The sequence below is a fragment of the Dipodomys merriami genome, unplaced genomic scaffold (genome assembly GCF_024711535.1).
Source record: "Dipodomys merriami isolate MVZ:Mamm:240054 unplaced genomic scaffold, mDipMer1.0.p SCAF_138, whole genome shotgun sequence".
NCBI classification, from domain to species: Eukaryota; Metazoa; Chordata; class Mammalia; order Rodentia; family Heteromyidae; genus Dipodomys; species Dipodomys merriami.
The window spans coordinates 429,208-456,647 of NW_027202693.1; the positions used below are offsets into that span (position 1 = coordinate 429,208).

A 27,440-nucleotide genomic window follows, 5' to 3' on the forward strand; every position below is an offset into this window, starting at 1 on the left:
CATGGAAGGTGGCGGTTCGGACTCTCTGGCATCCACATGTTACTAACTCAGAGCTGACTCCCTGAGCATTGCCTGCATCCTCGGCCTTCTGTAGGCTGTAGGCAGAGACAGGCAGAGGCAGATGGTAGAGTCATACAGACAGTCCATCAGCCATTCTGGCTCTTAGATCTTTAGTGGATACTTGGGGCTCCCTCATTAGTGGATACTTGGGGCTTCTCAAACCTGCCCAGACCCTGGAACCAAGGGGAGAGTCTGGCCTGGGCATAGCTCAGATTGAAGTTTGGGATTATTATTACGGAGGGAAGGCACTTTGTCAAGATGAATTCAGAGATGAACATACAATACAGGGCTGCTCTGGCATTGTGGTCAGTCTTTTATTTATCTGCACATCCCAATCCAAGTGCTGATCAGGACTATCCGAAAGACTATAGGAAATCCAAGAAAAGTAGGGACTCAATGGGAAGGAACAACATTTTGGGGGACCCTTCTAACCAACTCTTGCCAAAGCCCATCTCACCCTGGCCCCATAGCGGGGAAACGAAGGCAGCCATGGATTGGAATTCAGGTCCCAGGGCAAACGGTAGGTTTATTCTTGACTACTTCAGGCCATACTCCTTTCTCCTGAGTTCACTTCGTCTAATTTTCCCAGTGACAGTTTTGGGAAGCTCTGGAACAAACTCCACCTGGTTTAGGAGAAAGTAAATCCACCTTGCCTTGGAAAAATCCACTCTGAGAAGTGTATATACAAGATGCAGGGCATTGACATCAAATACAGTAAAAAGAGGGGTTATACCACAGGGGAGGAACATACAAAGAAACAAAAAAAAATCACATGATACATTATAAATATGTTAGAAACAATAGTAAGCAAGAAAAAAAATTTGTGTCCCTTCATTTCGCTTAACATCATTTTATATGGTCATATTTACATAGTTTTAAACATTTTCTACTTGTCTTACACATGTATTATTATTGCAAATAAGGGAAACCATGGGACCTATGTTTCTTTGGGCCTGGCTTGCTTCACTTAATATAATTTGTTTCCAAGTCTTTCCATTTCCTAACAAATGGGGTGATGTCATTCATTCTGATTCAGGGTGGGAAAGGGAAAAAACAAAATGCTTAAATAGGCATACAGATTGGCCCATTGTAACAATGAGATGTACAAGACACTATGTTGAAAATGAACTTAACAACTTTGGCAGGGTGTGTGTGGGGGGGAGGGGAGGTAGTTGTGGAGGGATGGGATGGTAGGGGAAAAACAGGAAGAGGCAACAATGCTTGATGGGAAATATAATTACCTTGCTCATGTAACTGTAACCTCTCTGTACAGTATTTTTTGCAATAAAAAATGTACAAAAAAATCCACCCAGCTCCACTTTGCCTCTGCACATGACCCCACAGTCCAGGCTGAGAGCCTGCGGTGATCTTAATGGGCTCCACTGGGTATTTGCAGTCCTTTTTCTCACCCCTGAAGGTCGGCTGTGGTCATATGGCTCACTTTGACCAATGGAAGTCTGTTTTCTCCAGGCAGAAGTGACTGCTTGCGTGGACAGTGGGCGTTTTCTCCTCCATTGATTAGAACACCGGGCAGATGTCTAAGAGGTAGCTAGCTACTCCTTTGTCCTGTCCCCAGGATGAGGAAAAGTGGAACAGAGGACCCAGAAAAGCCACAGCAGGCATACAGCGTGAGCCAGTGTCCTTCATGGTCATAAACTTTCACTATCTCCCCTCTCCTGATTGCTCGGATCTGTCACACAGGCGTGGGAGTCACAGCTCTTTCTGCTGTCTGCACACTCAGGCAGTTCACAACTTGTCTCACTATGATCTCTATCACAGTTCTGGTTCTAGGTCCGTTTGTGTCCAAGATTAAATAAAATAATAATGCATGTAGAACACTGAGGGTAGGACCCAGCACATACAGAGAGTATTGAATAACTGTAGGCCAGGCAGCTTGGTAATGAACCCGGGGCTGATAAGATGCACTCTGTCTAATCTATCCTTAAGCCAAACTGCTTGTTTTGCAGAGGAAAAGAGGTTGGCTGTTTAAGCTTGTCTGTTCCCAGTGAGCAGCCCCAGTGCCTGGACCGCTCGGCAGTCCAGATCCTTCCTCCTGCCCCCCGCTTACCTTCCTGGGGTACTTGTAGGGCGCGGTTACCAACTTCACATGCTGCTGGAGCTCCTTGGTGAGCTGTTCCTGGTCGTGGGACTGGAACTTGGGAGTCAGGACCACAAAAGCCTTTACCACCTGTAGGTGAAGTAGGACCAGAGCCTTAGGTATGGGCCAAGCCATGAGATCTAGACCTTAAGAAATAAATGTGAATGCGTGCTTGAGCCTATAATGGTCAAAGGCAGAGGGTCTTCCAGCAAGGAGAGGATCATGGTCAAATCCTTTTCTTTCCCATTGCCAATCTATGACCTAGAAAACATCTTGACTTCTCCTGGGCTCCATTTCCTCTTTGGAGAAATGGGGACAATAAAGTTCATCCCTCCTAGGGGGATCTGAAAATATTCTGTTCACATTTCATGGAAAATGTATCAGAAGCTAGGTGTAATCCTAGCTACTCAGGAGGCTGAAATCTGAGGGTCAGGGTTCAAAGCCAGCCTGAGCAAGAAAGTCTGTGAGACTCATATCTCCAATTAACCACCAAGAAGCCATAAATGGAGCTTGTGGCTCAAGTGGTAGAGCACTAGCCTTGAGCAAAGAGCTCAGGGACAACCCCCAGGCTCTGAATTCAAGCCCCAGGATTGGCACAAACAACAACAAAACCTCACCATCCCCAAATCCCACACTCCCAAACCCCAAAAGCATGCTAAATATCTGAGCTGCTGAAATTAGTACTACTGTCACCATTATCATTATCACTTTGATATTATATCATATATTTATGATATATAAACATAGCTATATATTAATATCACTATATATTATATATTAATTATATATGATACATTGTTTTATTTATAAATTATATATTAGGGATTATATTATATAATAGGCTTATATTATATATGATATAAAATTAGATATAATATAATCATATACAATATATGAATATATTATATAATAATTCATAACATGTATATATTATATTATATATTATCTCCCTCTTTGCTTGCACAAGTTCTCACACATAGAAGGTATGCTACTTGTAGAATCAATGTAGATGCAGTCCTTCTATATTCTATGTTCTGTTAGTCAATTTTTATCCCCTTTTTACTTCCCTTACTTTAAGCATAAGGAAAGGTACAGTTATTGTTGCTTTTTTTTTTTTTTGGTTGTGGGGCTTGAACTCAGGGCCTGGGCACTGTCCCTGAGCTTCTTTTGTTCAAGGCTAGCACTCTACCACTTGAGCCACAGTGCCACTTCCAGCTTTTTCTGCTTATGTGGTGCTGAGGAATCGAACCCAGGGCCTCATACATGCAAAGCAAGCACTGTACCACTGAGCCACCTTCCCAGCCCAGTTATTGGGCTTTGAGCATGGAGAGATTGGATACTGGGGCTTGTGTCTCCTGAACACCAGCCAATTTCACCACCATTCAAAGTCAAAGTCATCACATTCAGAACCGCAGTTGAGCCCACTGCGCCCCCTGGTGACCATATTGTGTAAGTGCACCCTGCCTTTCCTCCACCTGGGGCCCGAAGATGCAAGGAAGGGCAGGGAGCATTTGCATGCCCAGCTCTGGGCATATCAGTCTAGTTCTTCTCACCTCCCCTCGCCTTGGGTCCGGGCTGCTCACTACTGCAGACTCTGCCACCGCTGGGTGCTCAGCCAAAGCATTCTCCACCTCCGACGGTCCAATACGGTACCTGGAGAAGCACGGGCTCTGGGGCAGATGCTGGGGCTGGGGTGCCCCAAGTCTTAATCTCTGCTTGATGCAGAGGATGAGGTGTCAGGGGCTCAAAATGTGAAGATGTGGACATTCTGTGCTAAAAACTCCTGGCTCAGGTTTTTCCTGGTGTGTGGTGTGGTGTGTGTATATATATTTGGCAGTATCAGGTTTTGAACTCAGAGCCTTAAACTTGCTTGTTTAGCCCAGAGCTGGTGTTCTACTATTTGAGCCATGCCTTCAGTCAATGTTTTTGCTTGTTTTTGGAGATAGAGTCTCTTGGACTTGGATTTCTCTGCCCTAGGTCGACTTCTAACCATGATCCTCTGATCTCAGCCTCCTAACTAGGATTACAGGCACGAACTACCAGTGCCTGGTTGGCATCTATATTTTAAGTGTGCAAAGTGATGTTTTAAGTATAATGGTGAAATTATACTGTGGCCAGACAAATGAACATAATCCATCCTCTCACAGAGCGAGGAGCAGTAGATTATGCAGAGTCCTTAAGTATAGAAAGAGCTCTCTGGATCTACTTTCTTAGTGAATTCCCAGCGCAAATGGTAACAGCATATTGGAGATTGAATAGCTAAGAATGGATCCTGTTGTTCAGCTTCAAAGCAGGGCAGACAATAATGTGTTCTGTATTTCAATGTAGCATCTCACTGGCAGGATTAAGAGGTGAGTGCTCAAAGCCCCCAGGAAAAGACTTTCATACCATAAGAGCTCCTTAAAGATGAGCTATTTTTTTTCTTTTTGTGCCAGTCCTGAGGCTTGAACTCAGGGCTGAGTGCTGTCCTGAGGCTGTTTTTCTCAAGGCTAGTGCTGTACCACTTGAGCCACAGCTCCACTTCTGGCTTTTTAGTGGTTAATTGGACTTTCCTGCCCAAGCTTACTTCAAACTGTGATCCTCAGATCTCAGCCTCCCGAGTAGCTAGGATGACAGGCGTGAGCCACCAGCGGCCAGCCAAGGCCAGCTATGCTTATGACTATCATTGTGTCTCTCCTGGAATACAAGCACACTGGAAACTTCCCCAACTCAACAGTCTCCTCCCTCAGTCCTTCTGACTATATCCAGAGCCTTTGAAACTTCATTTTGGTTGATTCTGTTGGACAAGGGGAGGGGACATGGCCAGATACCAAGGGAACAAGGAACCACAGAGCTGACTGCTTAGAGTCAGGCTGAGGGTCTTATCACTAAGGTACAGAGGCAGGTCAGGCTGTCAGAACGCTGGGTGTGAAGACAGGACAGAGGGAAACTTCACCTACCCGGAAGCATTGATGATGTCGTCTCCCCGCCCCTTGAACCAGATGTAGCCCTCGGAATCCATCTTCGCTAGGTCCCCACTATTGTAAAAGTCCCCACATTGCACTTCTGAACTCTTCTCTGGGTTATTCTGCAAAGAGAACAGAATCTCTCTCTCTCATATCTTTAACTAGTTAATTACCCTTCAGTAGTTGCACAAAGGGGTTTCCATTCAACATGACAGCTTGTGAATTCCATGCATCTTGATCCATGCCCCCTCTTCCATCTTCTCCCCACCTCCCAACCCCTCCCCTCCCCTCAAGTGACCTGCTTCCATTTCCGCATATGCATATTGAATATTATGCCTGCATTTGTCTACCTACCCTTCCTCTATTCCTCTGTACCCCTCCCCTTGCTCTCCCCACTTCTGACAACGCATGCTTCAGTCTCCTGGTGCTTGGTGACGCTGTCAGTTGTTTGAAGGTGTTACACCATTGCAATCCTCTGCTGCATAGACTCTACTTTAGTCAATGTGTTTGTGTACATATGCATATGACCCTGTATTTGTTTTCATATGTTTATGAGTCCCTTTTTGTGTGCTGGTCCTGGGGCTTGAACTCAGAGCCTGGGTGCTGTTGCTGAGCTTTGGTTTTTTGCTCAACACTAGCACTCTACCACTTGGAGCCACAACTCTATTTTTTGGCTCTTGGTGGTTACTTGGAGACAAGAGTCTCATAGACTTTCCTGTCTGGGCTGGGCTTTGAACTGTGACCCTCAGATCTCAGCTGTCTGAGTTGCTAGGATTACAGGCATGAGCCACTGGTGCCCAGCAAGAATTTAAAAAAAAAATTTTTTTTTTTGAAGGCAGTGATCTGCCCCTGACGGAACCTGCGCATGTTTTGTAATTCCTTTGAGTCTTCTTTCATTACATGGAAATGTTCCATGTATACCACTGATTGATTAGTGATGGATAATAATTCAACTTTAGCGACATTTGTAATAACAGTTCACTTTTGTCTGCCACTACATGAGAATAAAATTCCCACCGTAGCGGGAGTCTTGTTTGTCACAGCTGCTCCCAGGAATCCTTGGAGCCAGGGTGTCAGTGGATGGGGCGCCCTTACCTCATAGCTTTCAAAGATGCCCACGGGCTTGACAGGCTTTGTCCTGATGCCAATGTATCCTTCGGTGTCGGGAGGCAGGACATTGCCCTTGTCATCGATGATCTGGAGCGAGAAGCTTGTGTGAAGAAATCCCCGCCCCCCATACCTTCTGTGCCACCAGAGCATTGCCTGGCTTGTTCATGAGACACCAGCGGGATCACACCAGGACAATGATAGAGGAATTATGTCAGACTATAGAATGAAATCAGGATTCTGGTAAAGCATAAAAGTCAAAGGTTTACTTGCTTCAATGGGAAGGGGGTAGGAGAGGGATGGTGATGCGTCTATCTTCAAACTGGAAAACACTGATCAAGAAAAGAAGCTGAGATCTGAGGATCGTGGTTCAAAGCCAGCCTGGGCAAGAAAGTTCATGAGACTCTTATCTCCAGTTAACCACCAGAAAATCAAAAATGGCACTGTGGCTCCAAATGGTAGAGAGCAAAAGAGCTCAGGGACCATGCCCAAGCCATGAGTTCAAGCCCCATGACTGACACAAAAAGGCACTATTTGATACAGAAAATTGTCAGTGCCTCTTCCTCCCCATGCTATGATGTCTCTGGCAACCATCTGAGCTGTGTTTGTACCCAAATAGAACAGCTCTCACTCAAAGCTTCCAGAGAAAAAGAAGAAAGAATAGGGAGAGGAAAGGAAGGGAAACTGGCTGGTTCAGCAACCTCATCTCACATAAGAAGGGTTCCAGCTCAGCTGAGCCCTAATTGCTACCTGCCAAGGCCTCCAGGAACAGACCTGGATTTCAAAGGGTGCGATGGCTTTCCCCATGGAACCCAGCTTGGTCTTCATTCCCCGAGAAACGCCACAGGCGATGCCCTGGTTACAAAGAAAAGAGGAATTGGGGTTGGCCAAAGATTCTAGACGGATCACAACATAGTGAGAAGCAGGACTCCCCTCCACCCCAAAAGGAACGGATGGCACTGACTGTTGAATAAAGAAGGCTCAAGACACTGACCCAACTCTATTAAACTGGGCTGGGTTGGGTGTGTGTGTAGGACTGACAGTGTCATATTGCTGGAGGTGAAGGAAGGAGGGACTCATCCTGACTAGTCATGGGGGATATGCAGTGTCCACTATAAGCCAGAGAGGAAGGCCAGGAGATCATTGGACAGTGCTTGTACCTGGCTTCTGAATGATGACCTGAATCTTGCCTCAACTTCTTCTCAAGGCTGGGCTATGACACTATCTGTGTGGCTCCCCTGCTTCCCTCCCTTGTGTCTTCCCCGTGAACTTGAACCTGTCTTTACAGTCTCATTGTTGTCCTTTCTATAGCATACAGGGGACTACCCACCAATTCTGTGTGCTAATGCTAGCTGATCTCCAACTCTGCCAAGGAGGCGATAATAGCAACATTGCTCTGGTATTGTGCACGTGTGTGTGTGTGTGTGTGTGTGTGTTTTGAACTCAGGGCTGTGCTCTTGCTTGGCTTTTTTCCATTCAAGGTTGGTGTCCTACCACTTGAACCACAGCCCCACTTCTAACTTTTTGCTAATTAACTGGAGATAAGAGTCTCACAGACTTCTCTGGTTTTGAACTGTGATTCTCAGCTCTCAACCTCCTGAGTAGCTAGGATGACAGGTGTGAGCCACCGGCACCCTGCTAATGTGTGGCGACTCTGCACACCAAATGATTAGGGAATGAATAATACGAATCCCTCAAAAGTCATTCGAGCATTCTCCTTCTACAGTAATTTTCCTGTCTAGTCCTTCTCTTATAGAATTAAGAACAGGATTGTCCCATATCTGTCTGCCCCGCCAGCACCTAGCACCGTATCTACCAAAAGCAATGGACACCACCATAACTTCACCATGCATGGGTACTGTGGGCTGGACAGTGATTGACATATGTCACTGACCTATCACAGTCCTGAAAGACTGACCTTATGCTCTCCGCTTCAGAGATGGGAACTCTAAGAGTCACCAAGATTGAAAGGTTAGAACGAGAGTTCTGGCTGAAATCTATGATGGACAGGACAAAGACTTAGACCTGAGCTCCTGGGAAAAGAGGCTTTTTCCTTTTTCCTGCAGATATTACTGCAAGGATGAGTGAACAGAAAGAAAGCAGCACATGTCACAAATAGTTGATGCAAAGGGACTGAAGCCTTGGGTAAAGCCTGCTGTTCTCACCAACTTCCTCTTTATCCAAATATAAACAGGAACATTCAACAGGAGGCGTATTATCTTATCACTTCTCAGGCCTGGAAGCAGATCAATTCAGTGAACTAACTTTCCTTCCTTCCTTCCTTCCTTCCTTCCTTCCTTCCTTCCTTCCTTCCTTCCTTCCTTCCTTCCTTCCTTCCTTCCTTCCTTCCTTTCTCTTGTACTGGAGCTTGAAGTCAAGATCCTATGCTTAGCTTTTTCATTCAAGACTGGTGCTCTACCACTTGAGCCACACCTCCACTTCTGGTTAATTTTTGTTGGTTAATTGGAGACAAGAACCACATGGACTTTTCTGCCTGGGCTGGCTTTGAACCATGCTCTTCAAGTCTTAGCCTCTTGAGGAGCTAGGATTAGAGGTGTGAACTGTCAGTTCACTAAACTTTTTGTCTTTGAAAATAACAAGAGCATTCAATTATGTGAACTGGAACTAAAATAGTCCATCTGTTACAGGGTTGGAGATGGCAGACCTCTGTTAACTAGAGGGGTCATGTAAATGTGTGGATAGCCCATTCCTGTAATTCTAGCTACTGAGTAGGCCAAGAGCTGAGGCTCCTCGTTTGAAGCCAGTGCAGGCAGAAAAAACAAGACTTTTAGCTCCAATTTTTCATCAAAAATCCATAAGTAGAAGTATGGCTTGAGTGATTGAGTGCTGGCCTTGAGCAAAGTTGCTCAGGGACAGCATCCAGTCTTGGAGTTCAAGTCCTTGTACCAGTGTGTATGCATGTGCACACACACACACACACACACACACACACACACACACACACACACACACACAAGTTGGGCAAAGTAGGTCTGGACAAAATCAGCAATGGAACCTGGTGTAGGGAGAAGCTTCCTCATCCTGTCACTGATAAAGTCATTCAGATCCAAGACCTGCCTAATCTTCTCATGACCCCCCACCTGGGGGCTCAGTGACGTTCAGGGATCCAGTTGTGTGTATGTGTGCGGGGGCATGTGTGTATGTGTGTTTGCTGTACACAGCTAGCCCATTCCCTCACTTACCCCTAGTATTGTACAGTCAAACTGATGTATTGTCCACTGAACCACCCAGATCCCCAGCTCCCAGCTACCTCTGTGCAGCCACCCTGGGAAGGGACAGTGGGTTGATGGTATCTGTTGGCCTCGTTTCCCTTCTCGGGAGAGAGCTTCCTGTCCCATGAGCCACTGGGCTGACAATCACAGACACAGTGACAAGATCAAAACTGGCATATATGTGTATATATACACACAATATACATGTCACATATAATAAATATAAAATATATTTATAATATAAATTAATATAAACAAACATAAATACATACCATTAAATATTTAATATATAAACACACCCACCCCCCCATATACTGTAAATTATCTTTCTTTCTTTCTTTCTTTCTTTGGTTTACTGATGAACTGTAAATTTTCTCTTTCTTTTTTTTTGGTTTACTGATGAACTGTACATTTTCCCTTTCTTTCTTTCTTTTCTTTCTTTTGTGTCATGGGGCACTGTCCCTGAGCTTCTTTTGCTCAGGGCGAGCACTCTACCAGTTGAGCTACAATGCCACTTCCAGCTTTTTCTGTTTGTGTGGTACTGAGGAATCAAACCCAGGGCTTCATGCATGCTAGGCAAGCACTCTACCACTAAGCCACCTTCCCAGCCACGTGAATCGCCTTTCTGAGAGCTGACTTGGGACAAATGAGCCCTGAACTCTGGTGACCCCTGCTGGCCATGGGCAGTGCTTGTGTGTACACTTGTGTGGTAAGAATGACCCCGGCAGCCATGCTCCCATCAGTCGCCTACCGTTTCGGACTGCCCGTAGATCTCATGCAGCAGAAGGCCGGTGCGGCTCTTCCACTGCTCCTGCTCCTCAGGCAACAGGGTCTCTCCACCGGTAGAGCAGTGCTCCAGGGTTGGAAACTTGAGGCTTGGGGAGGGCGGAGCAAATACGTAAGCTGTGGTTTGAGCGCAGGCAGATGCTCAGGGCTCTGCGGTCGGGTCATTCATCCTCTGCTATCTTTCTTATCACCTTCTGGTCAGTTTACCATTGGTCAAAGTCAAGTGTACGTCCCTCCCTTCCTGTCAGTCTGGGTTAGCGCTTCTGGAAGTGGGTGAGTGAGTGGTAGAGATGGAGATGGGGTTGAATTAAATCAAGGAAGTCTGGATTAAAGTTGGATGTCAATAAGAGAGAAAACTAGGTTTACCCAAACTCAAGGAAGCATCGTATGTGGCTAAGAGGGAATGGTGTGTGTGTGTGTGTGTGTGTGTGTGTGTGTGTGTGTGTGTGTGAACCTCAGGGTCTGGGTGCTGTCTCTGAACTTTTTCTTTTTCCTTTTTGCTCAAATCTGGCTTTGAACTGCAATCCTTAGATTTCAGCCTCCTGAGTAGGTAGGATTACAGGTGTGAGCCGCCAGCATCTGGTTCCAATAGTGCTTTGCATGTAGTTCTTTCATGAGGAAAACATTGGAATCATATATGTTATTTATTTATTAATTAATTTTTGTCTGAGGCTGGGACTCACACTGACTGGTGCTTTACCACCTGAGCCATGTCTCCAACTCTGGAATAATTTTTAGAATAATGCAAGACTCATTGAGTGTCTCTCTGGGTCTCTGGGTTGTGTTTTGATTTACCTACTTAGACTGATAATTATCATACCACACACACATACACACACTTACACAAATACACACACACATATCACTGCCCTTAAAAGATCCAAGGCAAACCAATCAAACCACAACACATCAATTCCTTCACATCCCACCCAGAGATTGCTATCACCAGCCATTGCCACGTACTTGGCTTCTTTCTGCTGAAGAATCATTCGGTACACAGTGGGTGCAGCAAGGCATTGAGTAACAGGATATTTGAATAATGTCTGAAAAGTGAGAGGAGAACTTTGTTATTATAGTTGAAGCTAAAACCCTCACCAATCATTACCATCTCAATCCTGATTTCCCCTCTAGGAGACCACATTTACTCCTGCTTTAATTCATTCAACATCAGCCTACTAAGCTGGCATTTCACAGGGGGCACCAAGTCAGGTTAATGCAGGAAGAGTGAGAGAATGTTCTAGGCCTTACATAGAATAGATTCTAGCAGGAAAAAGATCGTGAAGTCCAATAAAATCCACTTACGTACATAGAGGGAAGAGAATCAAGAGGTAGGCTTAGAAAGACTCCAGTTAGTTGGAGTTTGTCTGGAATTCAGTCCCCAGAATTTCAGATCGGGATGGGGGTAGACTAAAAGAGCGAGAAACAGTAGAGAGGAGAGAATATAGACTTCGGGGTTCATCTGGTCTGCCTTGACATCCCATTGCTTCATTTCTCCGCAAGCCTGTTTCCTGCATTCAAAGCGGAACTATCTGTATATTTTCCATGCAGAGTCGTTCTGGGGCATATTGAGACCCCTGGGTGCATTCTGCTTCCAGTCACCCTGGACCTGGACAGCTTCGAACTTCTGGCTTCAGCCTCAACAACACAAATCCCACATTCATATCCTCATTGTAAATCAGTCCTTTTTTGTGTGTTGCCAGCACAAAATTCAGCTAGAACTCAGGGCCTGGACACTCTCCCTTAGCATTTTTTACTCAAGGCCGATGCTCTCTCACTCTGAGCCACAGCTCTACTTCTGGCTTTTCGGTGGTTAATTGGAGTTCACAGACTCATGGACTTTCTTGCCTGGGCTGGCTTTGGACCATGATCCTCAGATCTCAGCCTCCAGAAGAGTTAGGGTTATAGGCCTGTGCCACTGGCTTTTCCTTGCAACCTTTGGTTTGACCCATAACCCACCTGCAACTCCCACCTGAAGGAGTGCAGTTCCAGATCCTCACACCCCTCTTTCTCCCACACTAGCTGTGCAGGTGTCTCTACCCCAGCCGCTGGCAGATGGGGTGGAATTAATGGCTTGGTAGCAGAGAATTGGCTTAGGCTGTGGCTGTTTAGAATATCTAGTCCATCTCCCTGGTCATGTGGATCTCCACCAGAAATGCTGTGATCACTCTGGTCAGCTTTGTCATGTTAAGACCTAAAAGTAGGGTCTACAAATAGAAAGAAGAGAGCAGAGAGACCCAGAGAAAAGCAGGGGAGGTGCAGAGGTTGCCTGGATTCCTGATAGCTTGCAATTGTTTCAAATACTCACTGAGCTCAGTGTTTTCTTCTTCTTCCAATGGGCATGCCCCACCCCGCCTCACCCCTCCTATACCCTGGTAGTCCCTGGATTATGATGGTATGATTTGATGACTTTTTGTTTTGTTTTGTTTTTCTTACTTGATGGTGGTGAGAAAAATATATAAATTAAATAGCACACTTATAGAAGTTTGCATTTTGATCATTTCCGGGGTGAACCTTGTACTTAAGAACCTGTCTTAACACTGCTGGATAGCACAGGTGAGTCGAGGCTCCCTGTGGCGTGGCAACCAAGGGGAAAACAAAGGATGGGCTGGGTTGCTAAACTAGGTGTTTTAACTGCACTTTCAACTTTGGGTGTTTCTGTTGCTTAATGGGCTTATCAGGACCTAATCTTAAATCAAGGAGGTACTCTAATCCTTTCCTCCTTAAACTCCTTTGAAGTGGATTCCTGTGGTTTACAGCTCTAGAATAAGTTAAGGATTAGAGATCAATTAGAGGTCAACTCCTCTGAGCCTCTCCCAGAGCCTGAGGCTCAGTAGCTCAAGCGGTCTGTAATCTGTGACTCCTCTTGGTGCTTACTGGTTTTGGGGGTGGGGCAGGGCACCCCCTATGAAAAGTCCCTCCCTATGGATCTGTCAAGGAGGACTGAGTAGAGTAGGGTCTAGGATTCAGAAGACTCAAACTTGTTGGAATTGCTTTAATATCTCATAGTGCATATTTTGGGTCTCATAATCACCAAGTCTGAGCTATGAGGTCTAGAGAATGGCCCAGAAATATGCCTTTTCTTCCAAGCTATGGTTTATATTCTTTTATTTTTGGTGCCAGTACTGAGGCTTGAACTCAGGGCCTGGACACTGTCCCTAAACTCTTTTGCTCAAGGCAAGTGCTCTACCACTTGAGCTACAACTCCACTTGTGGATTTTTGTAGTTAGAGATAAGAATCTCATGGACTTTTCCTGCCTGTGCTGGCTTTGAATCATAATCCTCAGATCTCTGCCTTCTGAGTAGTTAAGACTACAGGTGTGAGCCACTGACACAGGGCTCTGTTTTTTTAAAATGTGATTCTGATACTATAATTATTAATTCAGTATCCTACACTGTGAGAATCCCAGAAACAGGATTATTTTAAGCGTATAGATTTCTTTGCTTAACAAAATCTTCTTAGAGGAGGAGTTTGGTTTTTGGCCTGTGAACATGAGTTTCTTCTAGGAGGTTTATTTATTTATTTTGGTGCTAGTACTTGGGCTTGAACTCACAACACTGAACTCTCTTTTACTTTTCCTTTAAAGCGAGATCTCTACCAGTTGAGCCACATCTCTGCAATTGGCTATTTTGGTGGTTCTTTGGAGATAAGAGCCTTTCAGATTTGCCTGCCTGGGTTGGCCTTCAACTAGGATCCTCAGATCTCAGCCTCCTGAGTAGCTAGGATTACAGGCATGAGCCACTGATGCTCAACTTGTGGGAGCTATTTGATACTGGAAGGTTGCTCTTCTTACCTGTATAATGACCTGGGGATCAAATTGAGGCAGGTGGTGGATGAAGACCGTAGACCCCGCTGTCCATGGTTCCAGTAGGCATCCAATGGTAGCCAGAATCCAGCCTGGGTCTGACATGCACCATAAGACATCCGTCGTCCTCAACTGAAATAATTTCCTGCTAACTCCAAGATACAGTGGCCTCAGTGGTGCTACCATGGGAGGGTGTGGGGCAGGGCTGGGGAAACTAGTTTGCAGCTGGGGACCAGCAGCTCCCCCTCAGTGCATGTAATGCCTGCCGTCTCCAGAGGAAAACCCATGGGGTCCCAAAGATGCCCTGCCACTCACTTCCCGGTTATGTGTGACTGAAACAGACTTAGTGCTATTGACCCCGAAGGCCTTTGCTAGGAGAGCCAAGGACAGAGTGTGTGGTTAGTTCTGCAACACCTGTGTCTGTTATGGACTGTTCCAGGCGGGGCAGGCAGCTATTTTGGAGCCCTTCTGAGAACAGAGCTGCAACAGAGCAGAGAGAGGGATGGGCAGATTGGAGTCTAACCTGGAGCCCACAGGTGAAGTCAGACTTCACACGGCTCTAGTTCAACAGCTAGTAGTACATTTCCTTGTTTGCTTTTGGGCTTAAATGGGGTCTGAATGAGCTTTCTGTTGTTTGCAACAAGACAATAGAATGAGGAAGGGAGAGAAGAGATGTAGTTAATATCCCCTGCTTGGCAAGGACACTAACAAGCATAGAGGTCCTGTCTCTTTAGCTTCAGACCCTACTCCCCATTGAACACCATTTCTTGATAGCTCTCGGGCACCCTAAGCCTAGAGATCTTAGTCTTTCTGGCCTCTCTTGAAACCTGTTCCTCTCTAGTGTTCTTTCCTGTGGATGTCATCACTGCCCAAACCTCACAACTGGAAGGTAACCCTACACCCCAGTCCTTATTCCCCACATCTAGCTAGCAGGTCCTTCCTACTCCATCTCCAAGTCTCAAGGTGTTAAACCTCCACATCTCAGTCACCTGTTCCAGAACACCAACTGTCTTGCCCCTGAAGAAGTTATGACACCTGCTGTCCCTTCCTCCATTCTGTCTCTGTCCCTTCCCCATTCTGCAGCCACAATGGTGTGTGTGTGTGTGTGTGTGTGTGTGTGTGTGTGTGTGTGTGTGAGTGTGTTTACTTGGAGCTTGAACTCAGGGCCTGGGGTGCTTTTCCTGAGCACTTTTTTTTTTTTTGCTCAAGGCTAGCACTCTACCCCTTGAGCCACAGCTCCACTTCAAGCTTTTTTTTTCTTTTTTTTTGAGATGAGAGTCACACAGACTTTCCTGCCAGAGCTGGCTTTTGAGCTGTGATCCTCAGATCTCAGCTTGCTGAACTGCTAGGATTACAGAGGTGAACCACGGACGTCCAGCTACCATGATGGCTTTTGAGAAATCCATATCTGGCCATGTTTCCTTCCCTTACTGAAGCCCATACAATATATCCCCAATGTCTTCCTACAAAGGTCCAAACTCTACATCCAGATCTTGTAAAATGTGGCTCAAAATTTTCCTCTTGGTCCTTCATCCTACACCCTCAACACTCTTCTCCAAACTCTATAATTCTATGGCATCACTTAGTATGTCTTTTTTTCCTTTGCATATATCATTGCAATAATTATATAAATATTAGAATACCCTGGCAGAGTCCAGGATCCCTTCTCTTTTCTCACCACCAGGGTTGCTTACTACTCAACTGTGTCCATTAGCACTCATACCTCCTGCCTACAGAAGTCTTTGCTCTTGTTCTGGTTTATAAGTTAGAAAACACATAGAACTTGACCTGTTCTGAACATTCCTAGTTGAACAGGAGGAAGGGTAAGGGGAGGGATGAGAATGTTAACTTATAATTGATTGAAGGATGAATCCAAGGCTTGACGATTAGCCTTCATGTATTCTCTGATCAAGGGTGAGGCAGATTTGGTATAACCCAGTTTCTTCCCTTAGCAGTTCATGATTGGGAAACTCTGAAGTCTTATTTCCCAAGATAATGAAGGGGAAGAGGCCTCATCAAGACTCAGGTTTGCTAGAATATTCTGTCTTTTCCCACCAAAACCTGAGAATCACAGCCAAGGAACACACTGTCATGTATGAGTTTGGGCTGCAGGATGCTCCCTCTTGTGAAGGTGGTCTGGTAGGACCCCCCACCCCAAATATCTGTTTTCTCGAGGCCTCTGTGAGCAAACCTTCGGGATTCCACATCATTAACTCTCAACCCCCTCAGAGGTTGAATCAGAGGGCAGATAGGGGAAAGAGGATGGAGGGACTTCCATTTGGAGCTCTGTTCCCTGCCCTACCATCCTCACACCCAGATCTGGAACCCAACCTCTCAGGCACAGCTGTCTTCCTACCACGAAGGGAGGTAGGATCGCAAGGCAAGTCCTTGATTATGCTTCACCATCTTGGGGAGGCCTGTGGTGCCGCTGGTGAAGAAGATGACCATGGGATCTTCTATCTTTGACTTGACACAGGTATGTTCCGGGGACGCTGATCTACAAAGAGATTCAGGGAACAAGGAAAAAGAAACAAGTCATGCTTGTTGTTTTTCCCTCTTAAGGGAAGGGAAGCAAAGGACAAAATGCTAAGACATAGGATTGGAAATCTGGAGGTTTGTAAGGTGTGTAAGAAGGTTCTCTCAGGATCAGGCTGCACACTGACGGTCAGGGTGAGTGGATTGACATATCTTTAGGATTGGAAAACTGTGGAAATATAATGGATTAAAAAAAACCACCTAAAGATTAGTTAAATCTTTAGATTTAACTTTAACTTAATCTTTCTGGGTGATGCTCTAGGTGATTTACTGACAGGAACTCATTCAGTCCTCAAGATCAACTCCAGGAAGTATGCATACTTTAATCATGCCTGTTTTGCAGATAAAGAAGTTGAGGCTCAGAGATGGTAGGTAATTTACCTGAAGACACCTAGCCTGCAAGGGGCAGAACTAAGATTCAAACCCACACACAGTCTGAGCTATAGTGGTACTTGCCCTTAGTCACATAGTTAAGCTTTTTTGGCTTAGTTGCCCACAAGCTACAGTGAGAAGAATTGAACACTATGGCCTTAGTGTTGAGGGATGATGAGAAAGACAAATCGAGGAAGATTTATATAATCACTACACTTGTTTAGTTTGGTGCTGGTACAGTTTGAACTCAGGGCCTTGGGCTCTTGCTTCACTTTTTCGCTCAAGGCTGGTACTCTACCACTTGAGCCACACTTGCACTTCTGATTTTTTTTTTTTGCTGGTTAATTGGAAATAAGAGTCTCAGGAACTTTTCTTTGGCTCTCAGCCTCTTTTTCTTTTTTCTTTTTTCTTTTTTTGTGTCAGTTGTGGGGCTTGAACTCAGGGTATGGGCACTGACCCTGAGCTCTTTTGCTCTAGGCTAGTGCTCTACTACTTTGAGCCACAATACCACATCTGGTTTTCTAGTGGTTCATTGGAGATAAGAGTCTCATATGGATTTTCCTGCTCGGGGTTGGTCTTGAACTGGGATCCTCAGATCTCAGCGTCCTGAGTAAACCAGGATTACAGTGCCTCAAGTGCCTCAAGTCACAGGTATATTTTTATATAAAAATTATATTCCATATCGAATACATGGTTACTTTACACTTTTTCTTTGTGCCATTTCAGTACTGAGTATATATTAATGACGGAACGCATATGTCCAACGTTCTCAAACGCTAAGAATCAGGGAGGGAAGGAAAATGCCCAGGGTCACACAGCCAGTCAGTGACATAGCCGAGAACCACATTCATCAGAGCAGAAACTCACTTAATCAGAGACCGGAAGTCCAGCCACCCTTCACGGCCTTGGTCTGACACCAGGATCTTGGATTTCAGAGCAGGACACTCAGAAGCTATAGAGTCTACCTCTGGGGCAAGGGTCTCTGTTGTTACGATGGCTTTGGCTTTAGACTCTTGGAGTCGGTAGTGAATGTCCTTGGCTTTCATCTGGCTGGTCCCAGGCATGAAGATGACCCCTGTTGAGGAGAAAGGAAACCTTGTATGTTTTCATATCCTGTTTACAGCCATGGGTTTTGGGCCTGGCTCGCCTGTAGACAAATCCCCTAACCACTTGCTAGCCAAAAGATGCTCCATAGAGGCAGAATCTCACACCCAAGGCCACATCAATCTTGCATCTTAACAAGATTTCCAGGTGATGCCTGTCTATGTTAAAAAATGGAAAGCCCTAAACCAGGCACTGGTGGCTTGGCTCATGCCTGTAACCCTAGCAACTCAGGAGGATGAGAACTGAAGATACTGGTTCAAAGCCAACCTGGGCAGGAAAAGTCTGTAAGACTCTAATTGTCAGGGCTGGAAAGGTGGCTCATTGGTAGAGCATTTGCCTCGCATGCCTGAGGCCCTGGGTTCAATTCCCCAGCACCACATAAGCAAAAAGAAAGAAGCTGGAATGGCGCTTTGGCTCAAGTGGTAGAGCACTAGCCTTTGAGCTGAAGAGCTGAGGGACAGCGCCCAGGCCCAGAGTTCAGGCCCCACGACTGGACACCCCCCCCCAAAAAAAAGACTCTTATTGTCAATAAACTATTCAGCAAAAGCCAGAAGTGGTGCTGTGGCTTACATGGAAAAGCACTAGCCTGGAACAAAGAAGCTCAGGGACAGCATCCAGGCACTGAGTTCAAGCCCCAGGACCAGCACAAAAAAATAAAAAAGGAAAGCCCTAAAAGAAATGTGTTTATTTCCTGACTTATGAAATGGTAACCCCTCTGTACATCACCTTCATAAAAACAATTTTAAAAAATCATTTTAAAAAAGGAAATTCCTGCCTTACCCTTTTCACTTGAGAGACATCCATCTCGAGGACAAATGGGCCCTGCTTTGGCCAAATTTACATAAGATTTGGGAATAGAGCTGGGAGGATGGTGTCATGACTAGATGGAGCCTAGTCCTCCTTTTCCCTCAGCCCCTTGAGGTCGTCTTGAATCTTCTTCTCCTATCAAGGTAAGTCACCATGTTCTCTAAGCTTGCTTCCATTCTGTTCCATCCCCATCACGAACAGTGAGCCCCAGCCCTTGGCAGCCTCCACCATGTCCTCCTCTGAATCCTCCTGCTATCCAAGATTCATCGAGACCAACCTTTCTGCCACAGGAATACATCACACTCCCTAACCTGAAAGTCTAGGATGCCATTCACTTGTTTTCTCCTCCTCTCTCCTTCACAGCTCAAGGGTGCACTTCAAAATGAACACGCCTCACCAAGGGGCTCCTGACTTGGAAGCTTTTGCATATGCCAGGCCTAGGCTTGGATTGCTCTGCCTTTGCTTTGAAGCCTCTCATCCTGCTCATCTCACAGGGATCAGCACACACCATCTCTTAGCTGTATGAGTGACATGGCTTGCTTTCTCTACAGTCCTTTGTCCTTGCTGTTAATGGTTAATTGCACGAGATCTTGTTGAGTCAACTGGCTATTTTGTTAGAGAATATGAAGAGAGATAGAGATAGACAGGTAGGGACATACATGGACAGGCAGATAGTTTAGATATGTAAGTGGATCGCTAGACAGATAGACAGATAATATATAAATAGAGAATGTTGGCATAAAAGAGATGATCAATGGGTGAGTGGACCTAGAAAATGTGATATGCATGTGTGTGTACAAATATGCACACTATATTTGTACCATTTGTAAAGAAATGGAAAGACCTCAATATCTTGTGTGTGGCAATTCCTTATGACTACATAAAGGCAACATCTGGAGTATAACAGGTTCATATGCTCCTGTGTTTATAGGTATTTGTAAATATCACCATGTACATAAAGGAATCTTATTTGAGAGAGAGAGAGAGAGAGAGAGAGAGAGAGAGAGAGAGAGAGAGAGAGAGAGAGAGAGAGAGAGAGAGAGAGAGAGAGAGAGGAGAGAGAGAGAGCTCAAATGCAGGAAAATACTAATGGAAAATCTTTTTAAGAAAATAAAAGTGGAAAGGTTTGAGAATACTGTGCAAGGGAAAGTATGTGTGTGTGTGTGTGTGTGTGTGTGTGTGTGTATGTGTGTGCATGTTAGTGTGAAGGAGAGAAGAAACAGAAGTGTTTATGAGAGCATGAGAAGCAGAAAGACAGAAGGAAGGTATCAGGAAGAAAAAGTGTTCTGAACCAATGTCTCAAAATGGTATCAGTGCCAGGCGGGAGGGCACAGCACCCAACATCACAGGACTGGGTGGGCCAGCTCCAAGGGCCCCTGGGACCCCTTAGTCACTGACCTGTTCGGATACAGCCTATGGTCACCAGCCACCACTCAGGTACTCGAGGTAGCACCAAGGCCAGATGGTCACCCTGCTGCAGGCCACAGTTCTGCGTGAGGATGTTGGCTGTACGTTGAGTTAAGTCTGACATTGCTCTGAAGCTCCACTTTATTTCATTGCCTTGGCCATTCACCCACCAGAGGGCGGGTTCTGGACCTCTCTTGCCTTCCTAGGCAAGAATGCAGACGATGTGTTAGTACCTGTTTCCAAAGAAAGGGCACTTCCCTGAAGGACCCAGGGCCATGCTAATGTTCCAGCAGTGAGCACAGCCCCAGGACTGAGATATCATCGACAACATCTACAGTTTTAAAACAACTTGGGGAGTGAGATGGGGCCCCATCAACATTCCCCCTCCCCCAACCCTATAGGACATGAATAGACTTCATGTCTCTTAAGGGAGACTTCAAGTTCTGTCTTAACTCCATCTAACCCATGGGTTCCTTTCTGTGCCTAAGTCTTCTCATCTGTGAAATGGGGCCATTAATATTACCTAGAAGATAGTAGTGCTTAAAGGGGTTATTTCATGAGCAAAAGCACATACGATAATGTCTTCATCTGCATAGAACAGTTGCTCAAAAATATTAATTAAATATTATAATAATTACTACTGTAATAGTAAAATGAAGAAGACAATAAATAAGTAAATCAAAAAATAAATATAAGTAAAATAAATAGAAACAAAAAGGCTAATATAACTGCTAAACATTTGGTATTTATTTATTTAGTCAGTTAAGGGGTTTGATCTCAGGGCCTGGGCATTGTTCCTGAGCTTTTTCTTTTTCTCTTTCTTTCTTTCTTTCTTTCTTTCTTTCTTTCTTTCTTTCTTTCTTTCTTTCTTTCTTTCTTTCCTTCTTTCTTTCTTTCTTTCTTTCTTTCTTTCTTTCTTTCCTTCCTTCCTTCCTTCCTTCCTTCCTTCCTTCCTTCCTTCCTTCCTTCCTTCCTTCCTTCTTTCCTTCCTTCCTTCTTTCTTCTGCTTTTTTTTTTTTTTTTGTCGGTCGTGGGGCTTGACCTCTGGGCCTGGGCACTGCCCCTGCACTCTTCAGCTCTAGGCGAGCGCTCTACCACTTGAGCCACAGCTCCACCTCCAGTTTTCTAGTGGTTAATTGGAGATAAGAATCTCATGGACTTTCCTGCCCTGGCTGGCTTTGAACCGTGATTCTAAGATCTCAACCTCCTGAGTAGCTAGGATTACAGGCGTGAGCCACCAGCGCCTGGCTCGAGCTTTTTCTTTTATGGCTAGTGCTCTACCACTTTGAGCCACAGCTCTACTTCTGATTTTCTGGTGGTTAATTGTCACTAAGAATCCCATGGACTTTTCTACCCAGCTGGCTTTGAACTGCAATCCTCAGATCTCAGCCTCCTGAGTAGCTAGGGTTACAGGTATGGGCCATTGGCTTGGTTTTAATTTATTATTATTATTTTTTAATGTTTAATTCTTTATTATTATCTTTAAGTAGTTGTGCAAAGGAGTTGCCATTTAACAAAGCAGTCTATGAACACAATATAACTTGATCAGTGTCATCCCTTTCAACATTTAACATTTGGTTTTTAAATTAAGATGATTCTAGAGTTTGGGTTTAGAAATAAATTGGTCTAAGAAGGTCTAGACCCTTATTTACTTCATAAAACATCAAATCTACAACAGAATAATCGAATTGTTGTGGGAACTCTTGACACCAGTAAACAATCTTCTTCAGCAGCAAAGGAAACTGGTATGTGAAAACTCTAGGCTAGGGAAAATAGATTATGAGACAGAAGAACGCAATATAGAATCAGAAGTTCTTCAGAAGAAGGAAGATTGAGGTTTTTAGGAAGATTTATCAGTAGCCATGTAAATAGCACAATTAGGGGAGAGGCGGAGCATGCACACAGGACTATGGAATGAAAAAGCCAGAAAAGGCCCGAGAGAATGTCTAGCCTTCTCCACGACTTACCTTCTCCATTTGAGCCCAGTAGTCTAGCACGTGGCTTGCAAAGTTAAATCCTTCAGGTTTTTCCTGGTCATTCCAACTTGAGGCTCCAACTCCTGATACATGCTGGTAGTGCAATTGCTGAGGGGCAAGATTGAGGCTGTGGTTGGATTTGAAGATGCCCCAGAGAACCCGGCCTCTCCCCAGGCACTGCATAGTGGTCCTGAGGAATTGGACAAAGGGTCACCATTTGCCTTAAGAATGTTGGCCATGCAATAGGTATGTCCTCTGCAGGATGGATGCATGTCCTTCCCTGGTTTCTTATTGTGGTCATGATAGCTTTGTGTCAGCGCACCAGAATCTGAAGGCGTGCCTCATTGGTTTCAATGGTGATTGACCTCCCTCACTAAGGGATTATAGGCACAAAATGCCAGGGGAAAGGAGGGTTTGTAGCTATGACATAAGGTTGGTACACATTCCTGGATATCTCCTCCCACTCTCTCTCATCTAAGTCCAGGATGGCAGGCCTATGGCTATCATACTTGTGCTGGGAATGGATCATTTGGAGGTTCTATGCTCCAAGTTATGCTTACTCTGGAGACGTAGCCCAGCTCTCTTTCTCTCTTTTTTTTGTGTGCCAATATTGGGCCTTGAACTCAGGGCCTGGTCACTATGTCTTAGCTTTTTCATTCAGGGCTAGCGCTCTACCACTTGAACTATAGCTTCACTTCTGATTTTTTTCTTTTTGCTGGTTCACTGGAGATAAGAATCTCACAGATTTTCCTGCCTGGGCTGGCTTCTAACCATGATCCTCAGATCTCAGCCTCCTAAGTAGGTGGGATTACAAGAGTGAGCCATGAATGCCTAGCTTTATTATTATTAATTTTAATGGGCACATAATAAGTTTGTGTATTTATGGGGTACCATGTGATTTTTTTGATGTATACAAGAAAATGTTAGCTGAAGAAAGGCACTTTGTGAACAGGCTTGATGATAGATGTATAGAATAGATCAATAAAACTAATAATAGCCAACATCACTCGGCCTTTACTTTGAATTAGCACGGGACAGCTGGAGCTGATGCCTGTCTACGTCTTATATATGGGATTCCTTCAGCCTGACAGTTTTCACCTCTCCTTATTTTTTCATACCTATGTGCCTTTAATAACTGCTTCTTCCCTGTTGACATTTAAACTAGCAGAGTTCTTCTTGAAGCTTACTACTTGAATTTTCCCAGATCCGTCTCCCTCCATAGTTGATTTTGTGGGAACTCACCAGACTCAGTTGCTAATTTTTTATGTGGGTCTACCTATAATGTTAAGATCTTCCTTAAATAGTTCTCCAAAGGCAGTACAAACAGCCTAATTTTTAAAAGTGACTACGAAAGGCAGAGTGTTGGGGCTCACACCTGTAATCACAGCTATGATTCAGGAGGCTGAGACCTAAAGATCACAGCTTGAAACCAGCCTGGGCAGGAAAGTTCATGAAACTCTTTTTTTTTTTTTTTTTTTGTCGGTCATGGGGCTTGAATTCTGGGCCTGGGCGCTGTCCCTCAGCTCTTCAGCTCAAGGCTAGCACTCTACCACTAGAGCTACAATGCCACTTCCAGTTTTCTGGTGGTTTATTGGAGATAAGAGTTTCATGGACTTTCCTGCCCAGGCTGGCTTTGAACCTCAATCCTCAGATCTCAGCCTCCTGAGTAGCTAGGATTACAGGCGTGAGCCACCGGCGCCTGGCTCATGAAACTCTTATGTTCAATGAACTACCAAAAAATCTGGAAGTGGAGTTGTGGCTCAAGTGGTAGAGTACTAGCCTTGAGCAAAAAAAACTCTGGGATAGCACCCAGGCCCTGAGCTCAAGCTTCAGGATGGGCACACACACACACACACACACACACACACACACACACACACACACACACACACACACAATTGACTAAAAGGATTGGGATGCACACAATGGTACAGCTCTTGCCTAAGCATACAGAAAGCTCTGGATTCAATCCCTGGCACTGAAACAAGTAGCTACAGACCAAAACAGAGGGTTATAATGAAGAAATCTATTAATATTTTAGATTACGTTCTCCTAGGTGCATTGTTTGAAGTCCCAGCCCCCAATACTCTGAATAGGATTTTATTTGGAGATGGGGTCTTTAAAAAGGCAATCGAGTTAAAAAATGAGGTCACTAAGGTTGGCCCTAATGCAATATGACAGTTCTTCCTGTAGAAAGGTAGATTAGAAGCATTGCACTAATGTCATACACCTGTAATCCTAGCTACTCAGGAGGCTGTCTGAGGACCACAGAAGCTGGCCCAGGCAGGAAAAGTCACTGAGACTCTTATCTCCAATTAGCCAGCAAGAATCCAGAAGTGGATCTGTGGCTTAAGTGGGAGAGCACTAGCCTTGAGCAAAAAAGCTCTGTGACAGCAAGCACCCAGGCCCCGAGTTCAAGCCCCAGGAACAGCATTAAAACAAAAAGAAAAAAAAAAAGGAGATTAAGATACTGACTCATGTAGAGGAAAATGCCAGGTCCACATGAACACAGCCAAGACATTACAAGTTGAGGAGAAAGATTTTGGACTTTCAGTCTTCAGGACTGTGAGAAAATGAACTTCTGTGGAAGTTCTGTTCTAATTTTCTTTTTTTTTTTTTTGGTCTGGTTGTGGGGCCTGAACTCTGGGCCTGAGCACTGTCCCTCAGCCAGTGCTCTACCACTTGAGCCACAGCGCCACTTCTGGCTTTTTTCTTTTTGCTTATGTGGTGCTGAGGAATCGAACCCAGGGCCTCAGGCATGCAAGGCAAGCGCTCTACCACTGAGCCAACTTCCCAGCCCCTGTTCTAATTTTCTATGGCAGTCCCAGTGAATTCAGATATCTCTTGTGATCGAATAGGGAAGGAGTGACTATGGAGCAATCTTCTAAATATGTTTGAGTTCTTTCCTGCTCAAGGGGCTGCAGTGCTCAGCCGAGATGGACTCACACAGTGCAAGTTGTGATTCTAGTCCTTTAATTCATCATCTGTGTACCCTGGGGCTATTGACTTAATGTCCCTCTCAAACAGAAACGTTGGCAGCACTGATTGCTTTGGACCTGTGGTAACAGGTAGAAATTATAGAACACCAGCTGAAAACAGATACCTGCTTTAGAAATAGAAGCTATAGGTACTGAACTGTTTTCTTGTGTGGAAACTCTCATTGAGCAATGCAGCCCGACCAGTTGAAATGGTTTTGTAATCTTTGGAATACAGCCTGAAGAGAAGTTGCAACAAATTCCTAGACATGGAAACAACAGGTCTAGTTTTTGCTCTGATATATACAGATGTAGGAACCCCACCTCACCTTTGTTGATATATATCTATATCTATATCTATATCTATACATATGTATATATTCTTAGTATATATATTCCCTATGTATATTTATCTTTATAGCTATATCTGCTTCTGTGTCTATACTAAAAAAACAAATGGAGTGTAATTCTATTGTTAAAGATCAATAAATACCCCTGCATTGTAGCTAAATCTAAATCCATATTTATATCTTCTTCATAGATTTCTGATCCAGTAGGTACTCATCAAAAATAGATTCTTCCCTTTTTTTGTCATAATTTCAGAAAACAGACAGATGAAAATCCAGGAGAAAAAAGGCACCGTGGCCACAGGATATGTGAAGTACAGAAAAACTGATGCTTCATTTCTCAAAAATTGGTTGGAGGGGCTATGTGTGCTTTTAAACAGTATCAGAGAGCAGACTGGAAGATTGTTCGCCTCTCCTGGAGCATAGAGTCCAAGGACTTCCTATGAAAGTGTTTAAAAGTGCACTGTTTTGAGGTGTTTTCAAGTGTCTTCTGAAAGCAAAGCATTATGGGTTTTTGAGTTTGCTGGGGTCAGAACTGCATGCTTGGTACAGGTACATGGGGTCATGAAATGTTCTTGCAGTCAAATTCTGGTCTTTGGACTCAAAGCTATTTGATGGAGCCGCATGAGGATAGTAGAATTATGGACCCAGAGTTTGACTTTTGGTTCCTTGATTTGACAATCTTGGGCAGAGCTCATGTCTGTACAAGGGGACACAACAATAACACCCAGATTCTCATGAGTGAGACAAGTCACATAAGTGACTTGCCAGCATTAAGACTAGTCTACAGCAAGGCTCAATGGATGTCCAGCCATCCCTCAGCCCCCAGCAGTTCCCCCTCCTCATCTGATGGTTTTGTTTTCTTTTCAATTTAATAAAAGACATTGCCAGGTGCTGGTGGCTCATGCCTGTAAGCCTAGCTACTCAGGAGGCTGAGATGTGAAGACTGTGGTTCAAAGCAAGGTGGGGCAGGAAAGTCTGTGAGACTCTTATTTCCAATTAATATCACACACACACACACACACACACACACACACACACACACACACACACACACACACACACACACACACACACACCCCAGAAGTAGAACTGTAGCTCAAGTGGTAGAGCACTAGTTTTGAAAGAAAAGAAAAAGCTTAGGGATAGTGCTCAGGTTCTGAGTCCAAGCCCCAGCATGTGCATGGGTGCACATGTACATACACACACACACACACACACACACACACATACATACACACACACAACTTTACAGAAAGTGCACCAACTTCTTCATGGGAATTTTTTTTTACCTTTGGTATTGTATTTCCTCTACTTTCCACCCACAACCCATTGAGAGTTGTCTAAGTGTGAATCAGTCACCTTTTATGAGTCAACCAATCATACCACCACATGCATGGCATGGCTCTGTCTCAGACATTCTGCACACCTGATAACAATACCCTCACATTGCAGCCAAGAACACGAAGTGTTAGAGAAGGGAAGTGATCTGCTTCTCATAATCTAACTGGTAAATGGCACCGCCACAGCTTGAAACTGGATTACATTTAGAGCTTTTTGTTATTGGTGTTAGATGCACACACACACAACAATCCACAGTCAGACACACTTAAAGAAGCCGACATTTACCTCTGTCTTACCTGATCCTGTTCCAGATATTGTGGGGTAGGATAGAAAGCTTTGCAAAGTCCGTTCTTTGAGCTCGGGTTCTTTCCAGGAATGTGGACAAAGCAGAATTGAGCTTCTGGCTGGGGAAACCTTGGGCAGACAACATGTTAGGAATTGCATGATTAAGCAGGGGGGGAGGAGATGCTTGGTAGAATTGATCAGAAAATTATCATAGGCCTCCAAGGGGAGATTAATCAGTTAAAAAAAAAACCCCAAA

The 27,440-nt window shown here is 44.7% G+C and overlaps 1 protein-coding gene across 3 annotated transcripts; it reads right to left on the bottom strand.

The window, feature by feature from the left end:
• Positions 1–360: 360 nt before the first annotated feature.
• On the bottom strand, positions 361–27,394 carry LOC138825577 (acyl-coenzyme A synthetase ACSM1, mitochondrial-like). 3 transcript variants are annotated; one of them, XM_070020225.1, is made up of 14 exons: positions 27,185–27,394; positions 22,225–22,341; positions 20,249–20,459; positions 17,807–18,014; positions 16,389–16,529; positions 14,021–14,180; positions 11,193–11,272; positions 10,195–10,318; positions 6,985–7,065; positions 6,199–6,300; positions 5,098–5,225; positions 3,712–3,811; positions 2,129–2,248; positions 361–683 (listed from the first exon to the last, which is right to left on the bottom strand). In XM_070020225.1, exons 1-14 carry the CDS (start codon positions 27,341–27,343, stop codon positions 597–599), a joined length of 1,818 nt encoding a protein of 605 aa, XP_069876326.1. In that variant the 5' UTR covers positions 27,344–27,394; the 3' UTR covers positions 361–596. The 3 variants fall into 3 exon arrangements, with proteins under 3 accessions (XP_069876326.1, XP_069876325.1, XP_069876327.1); XM_070020224.1 differs by having other exon boundaries at positions 22,225–22,423; positions 27,196–27,391; XM_070020226.1 differs by having other exon boundaries at positions 22,225–22,423; positions 27,185–27,288.
• Between the last annotated feature and the right edge of the window lie 46 nt (positions 27,395–27,440).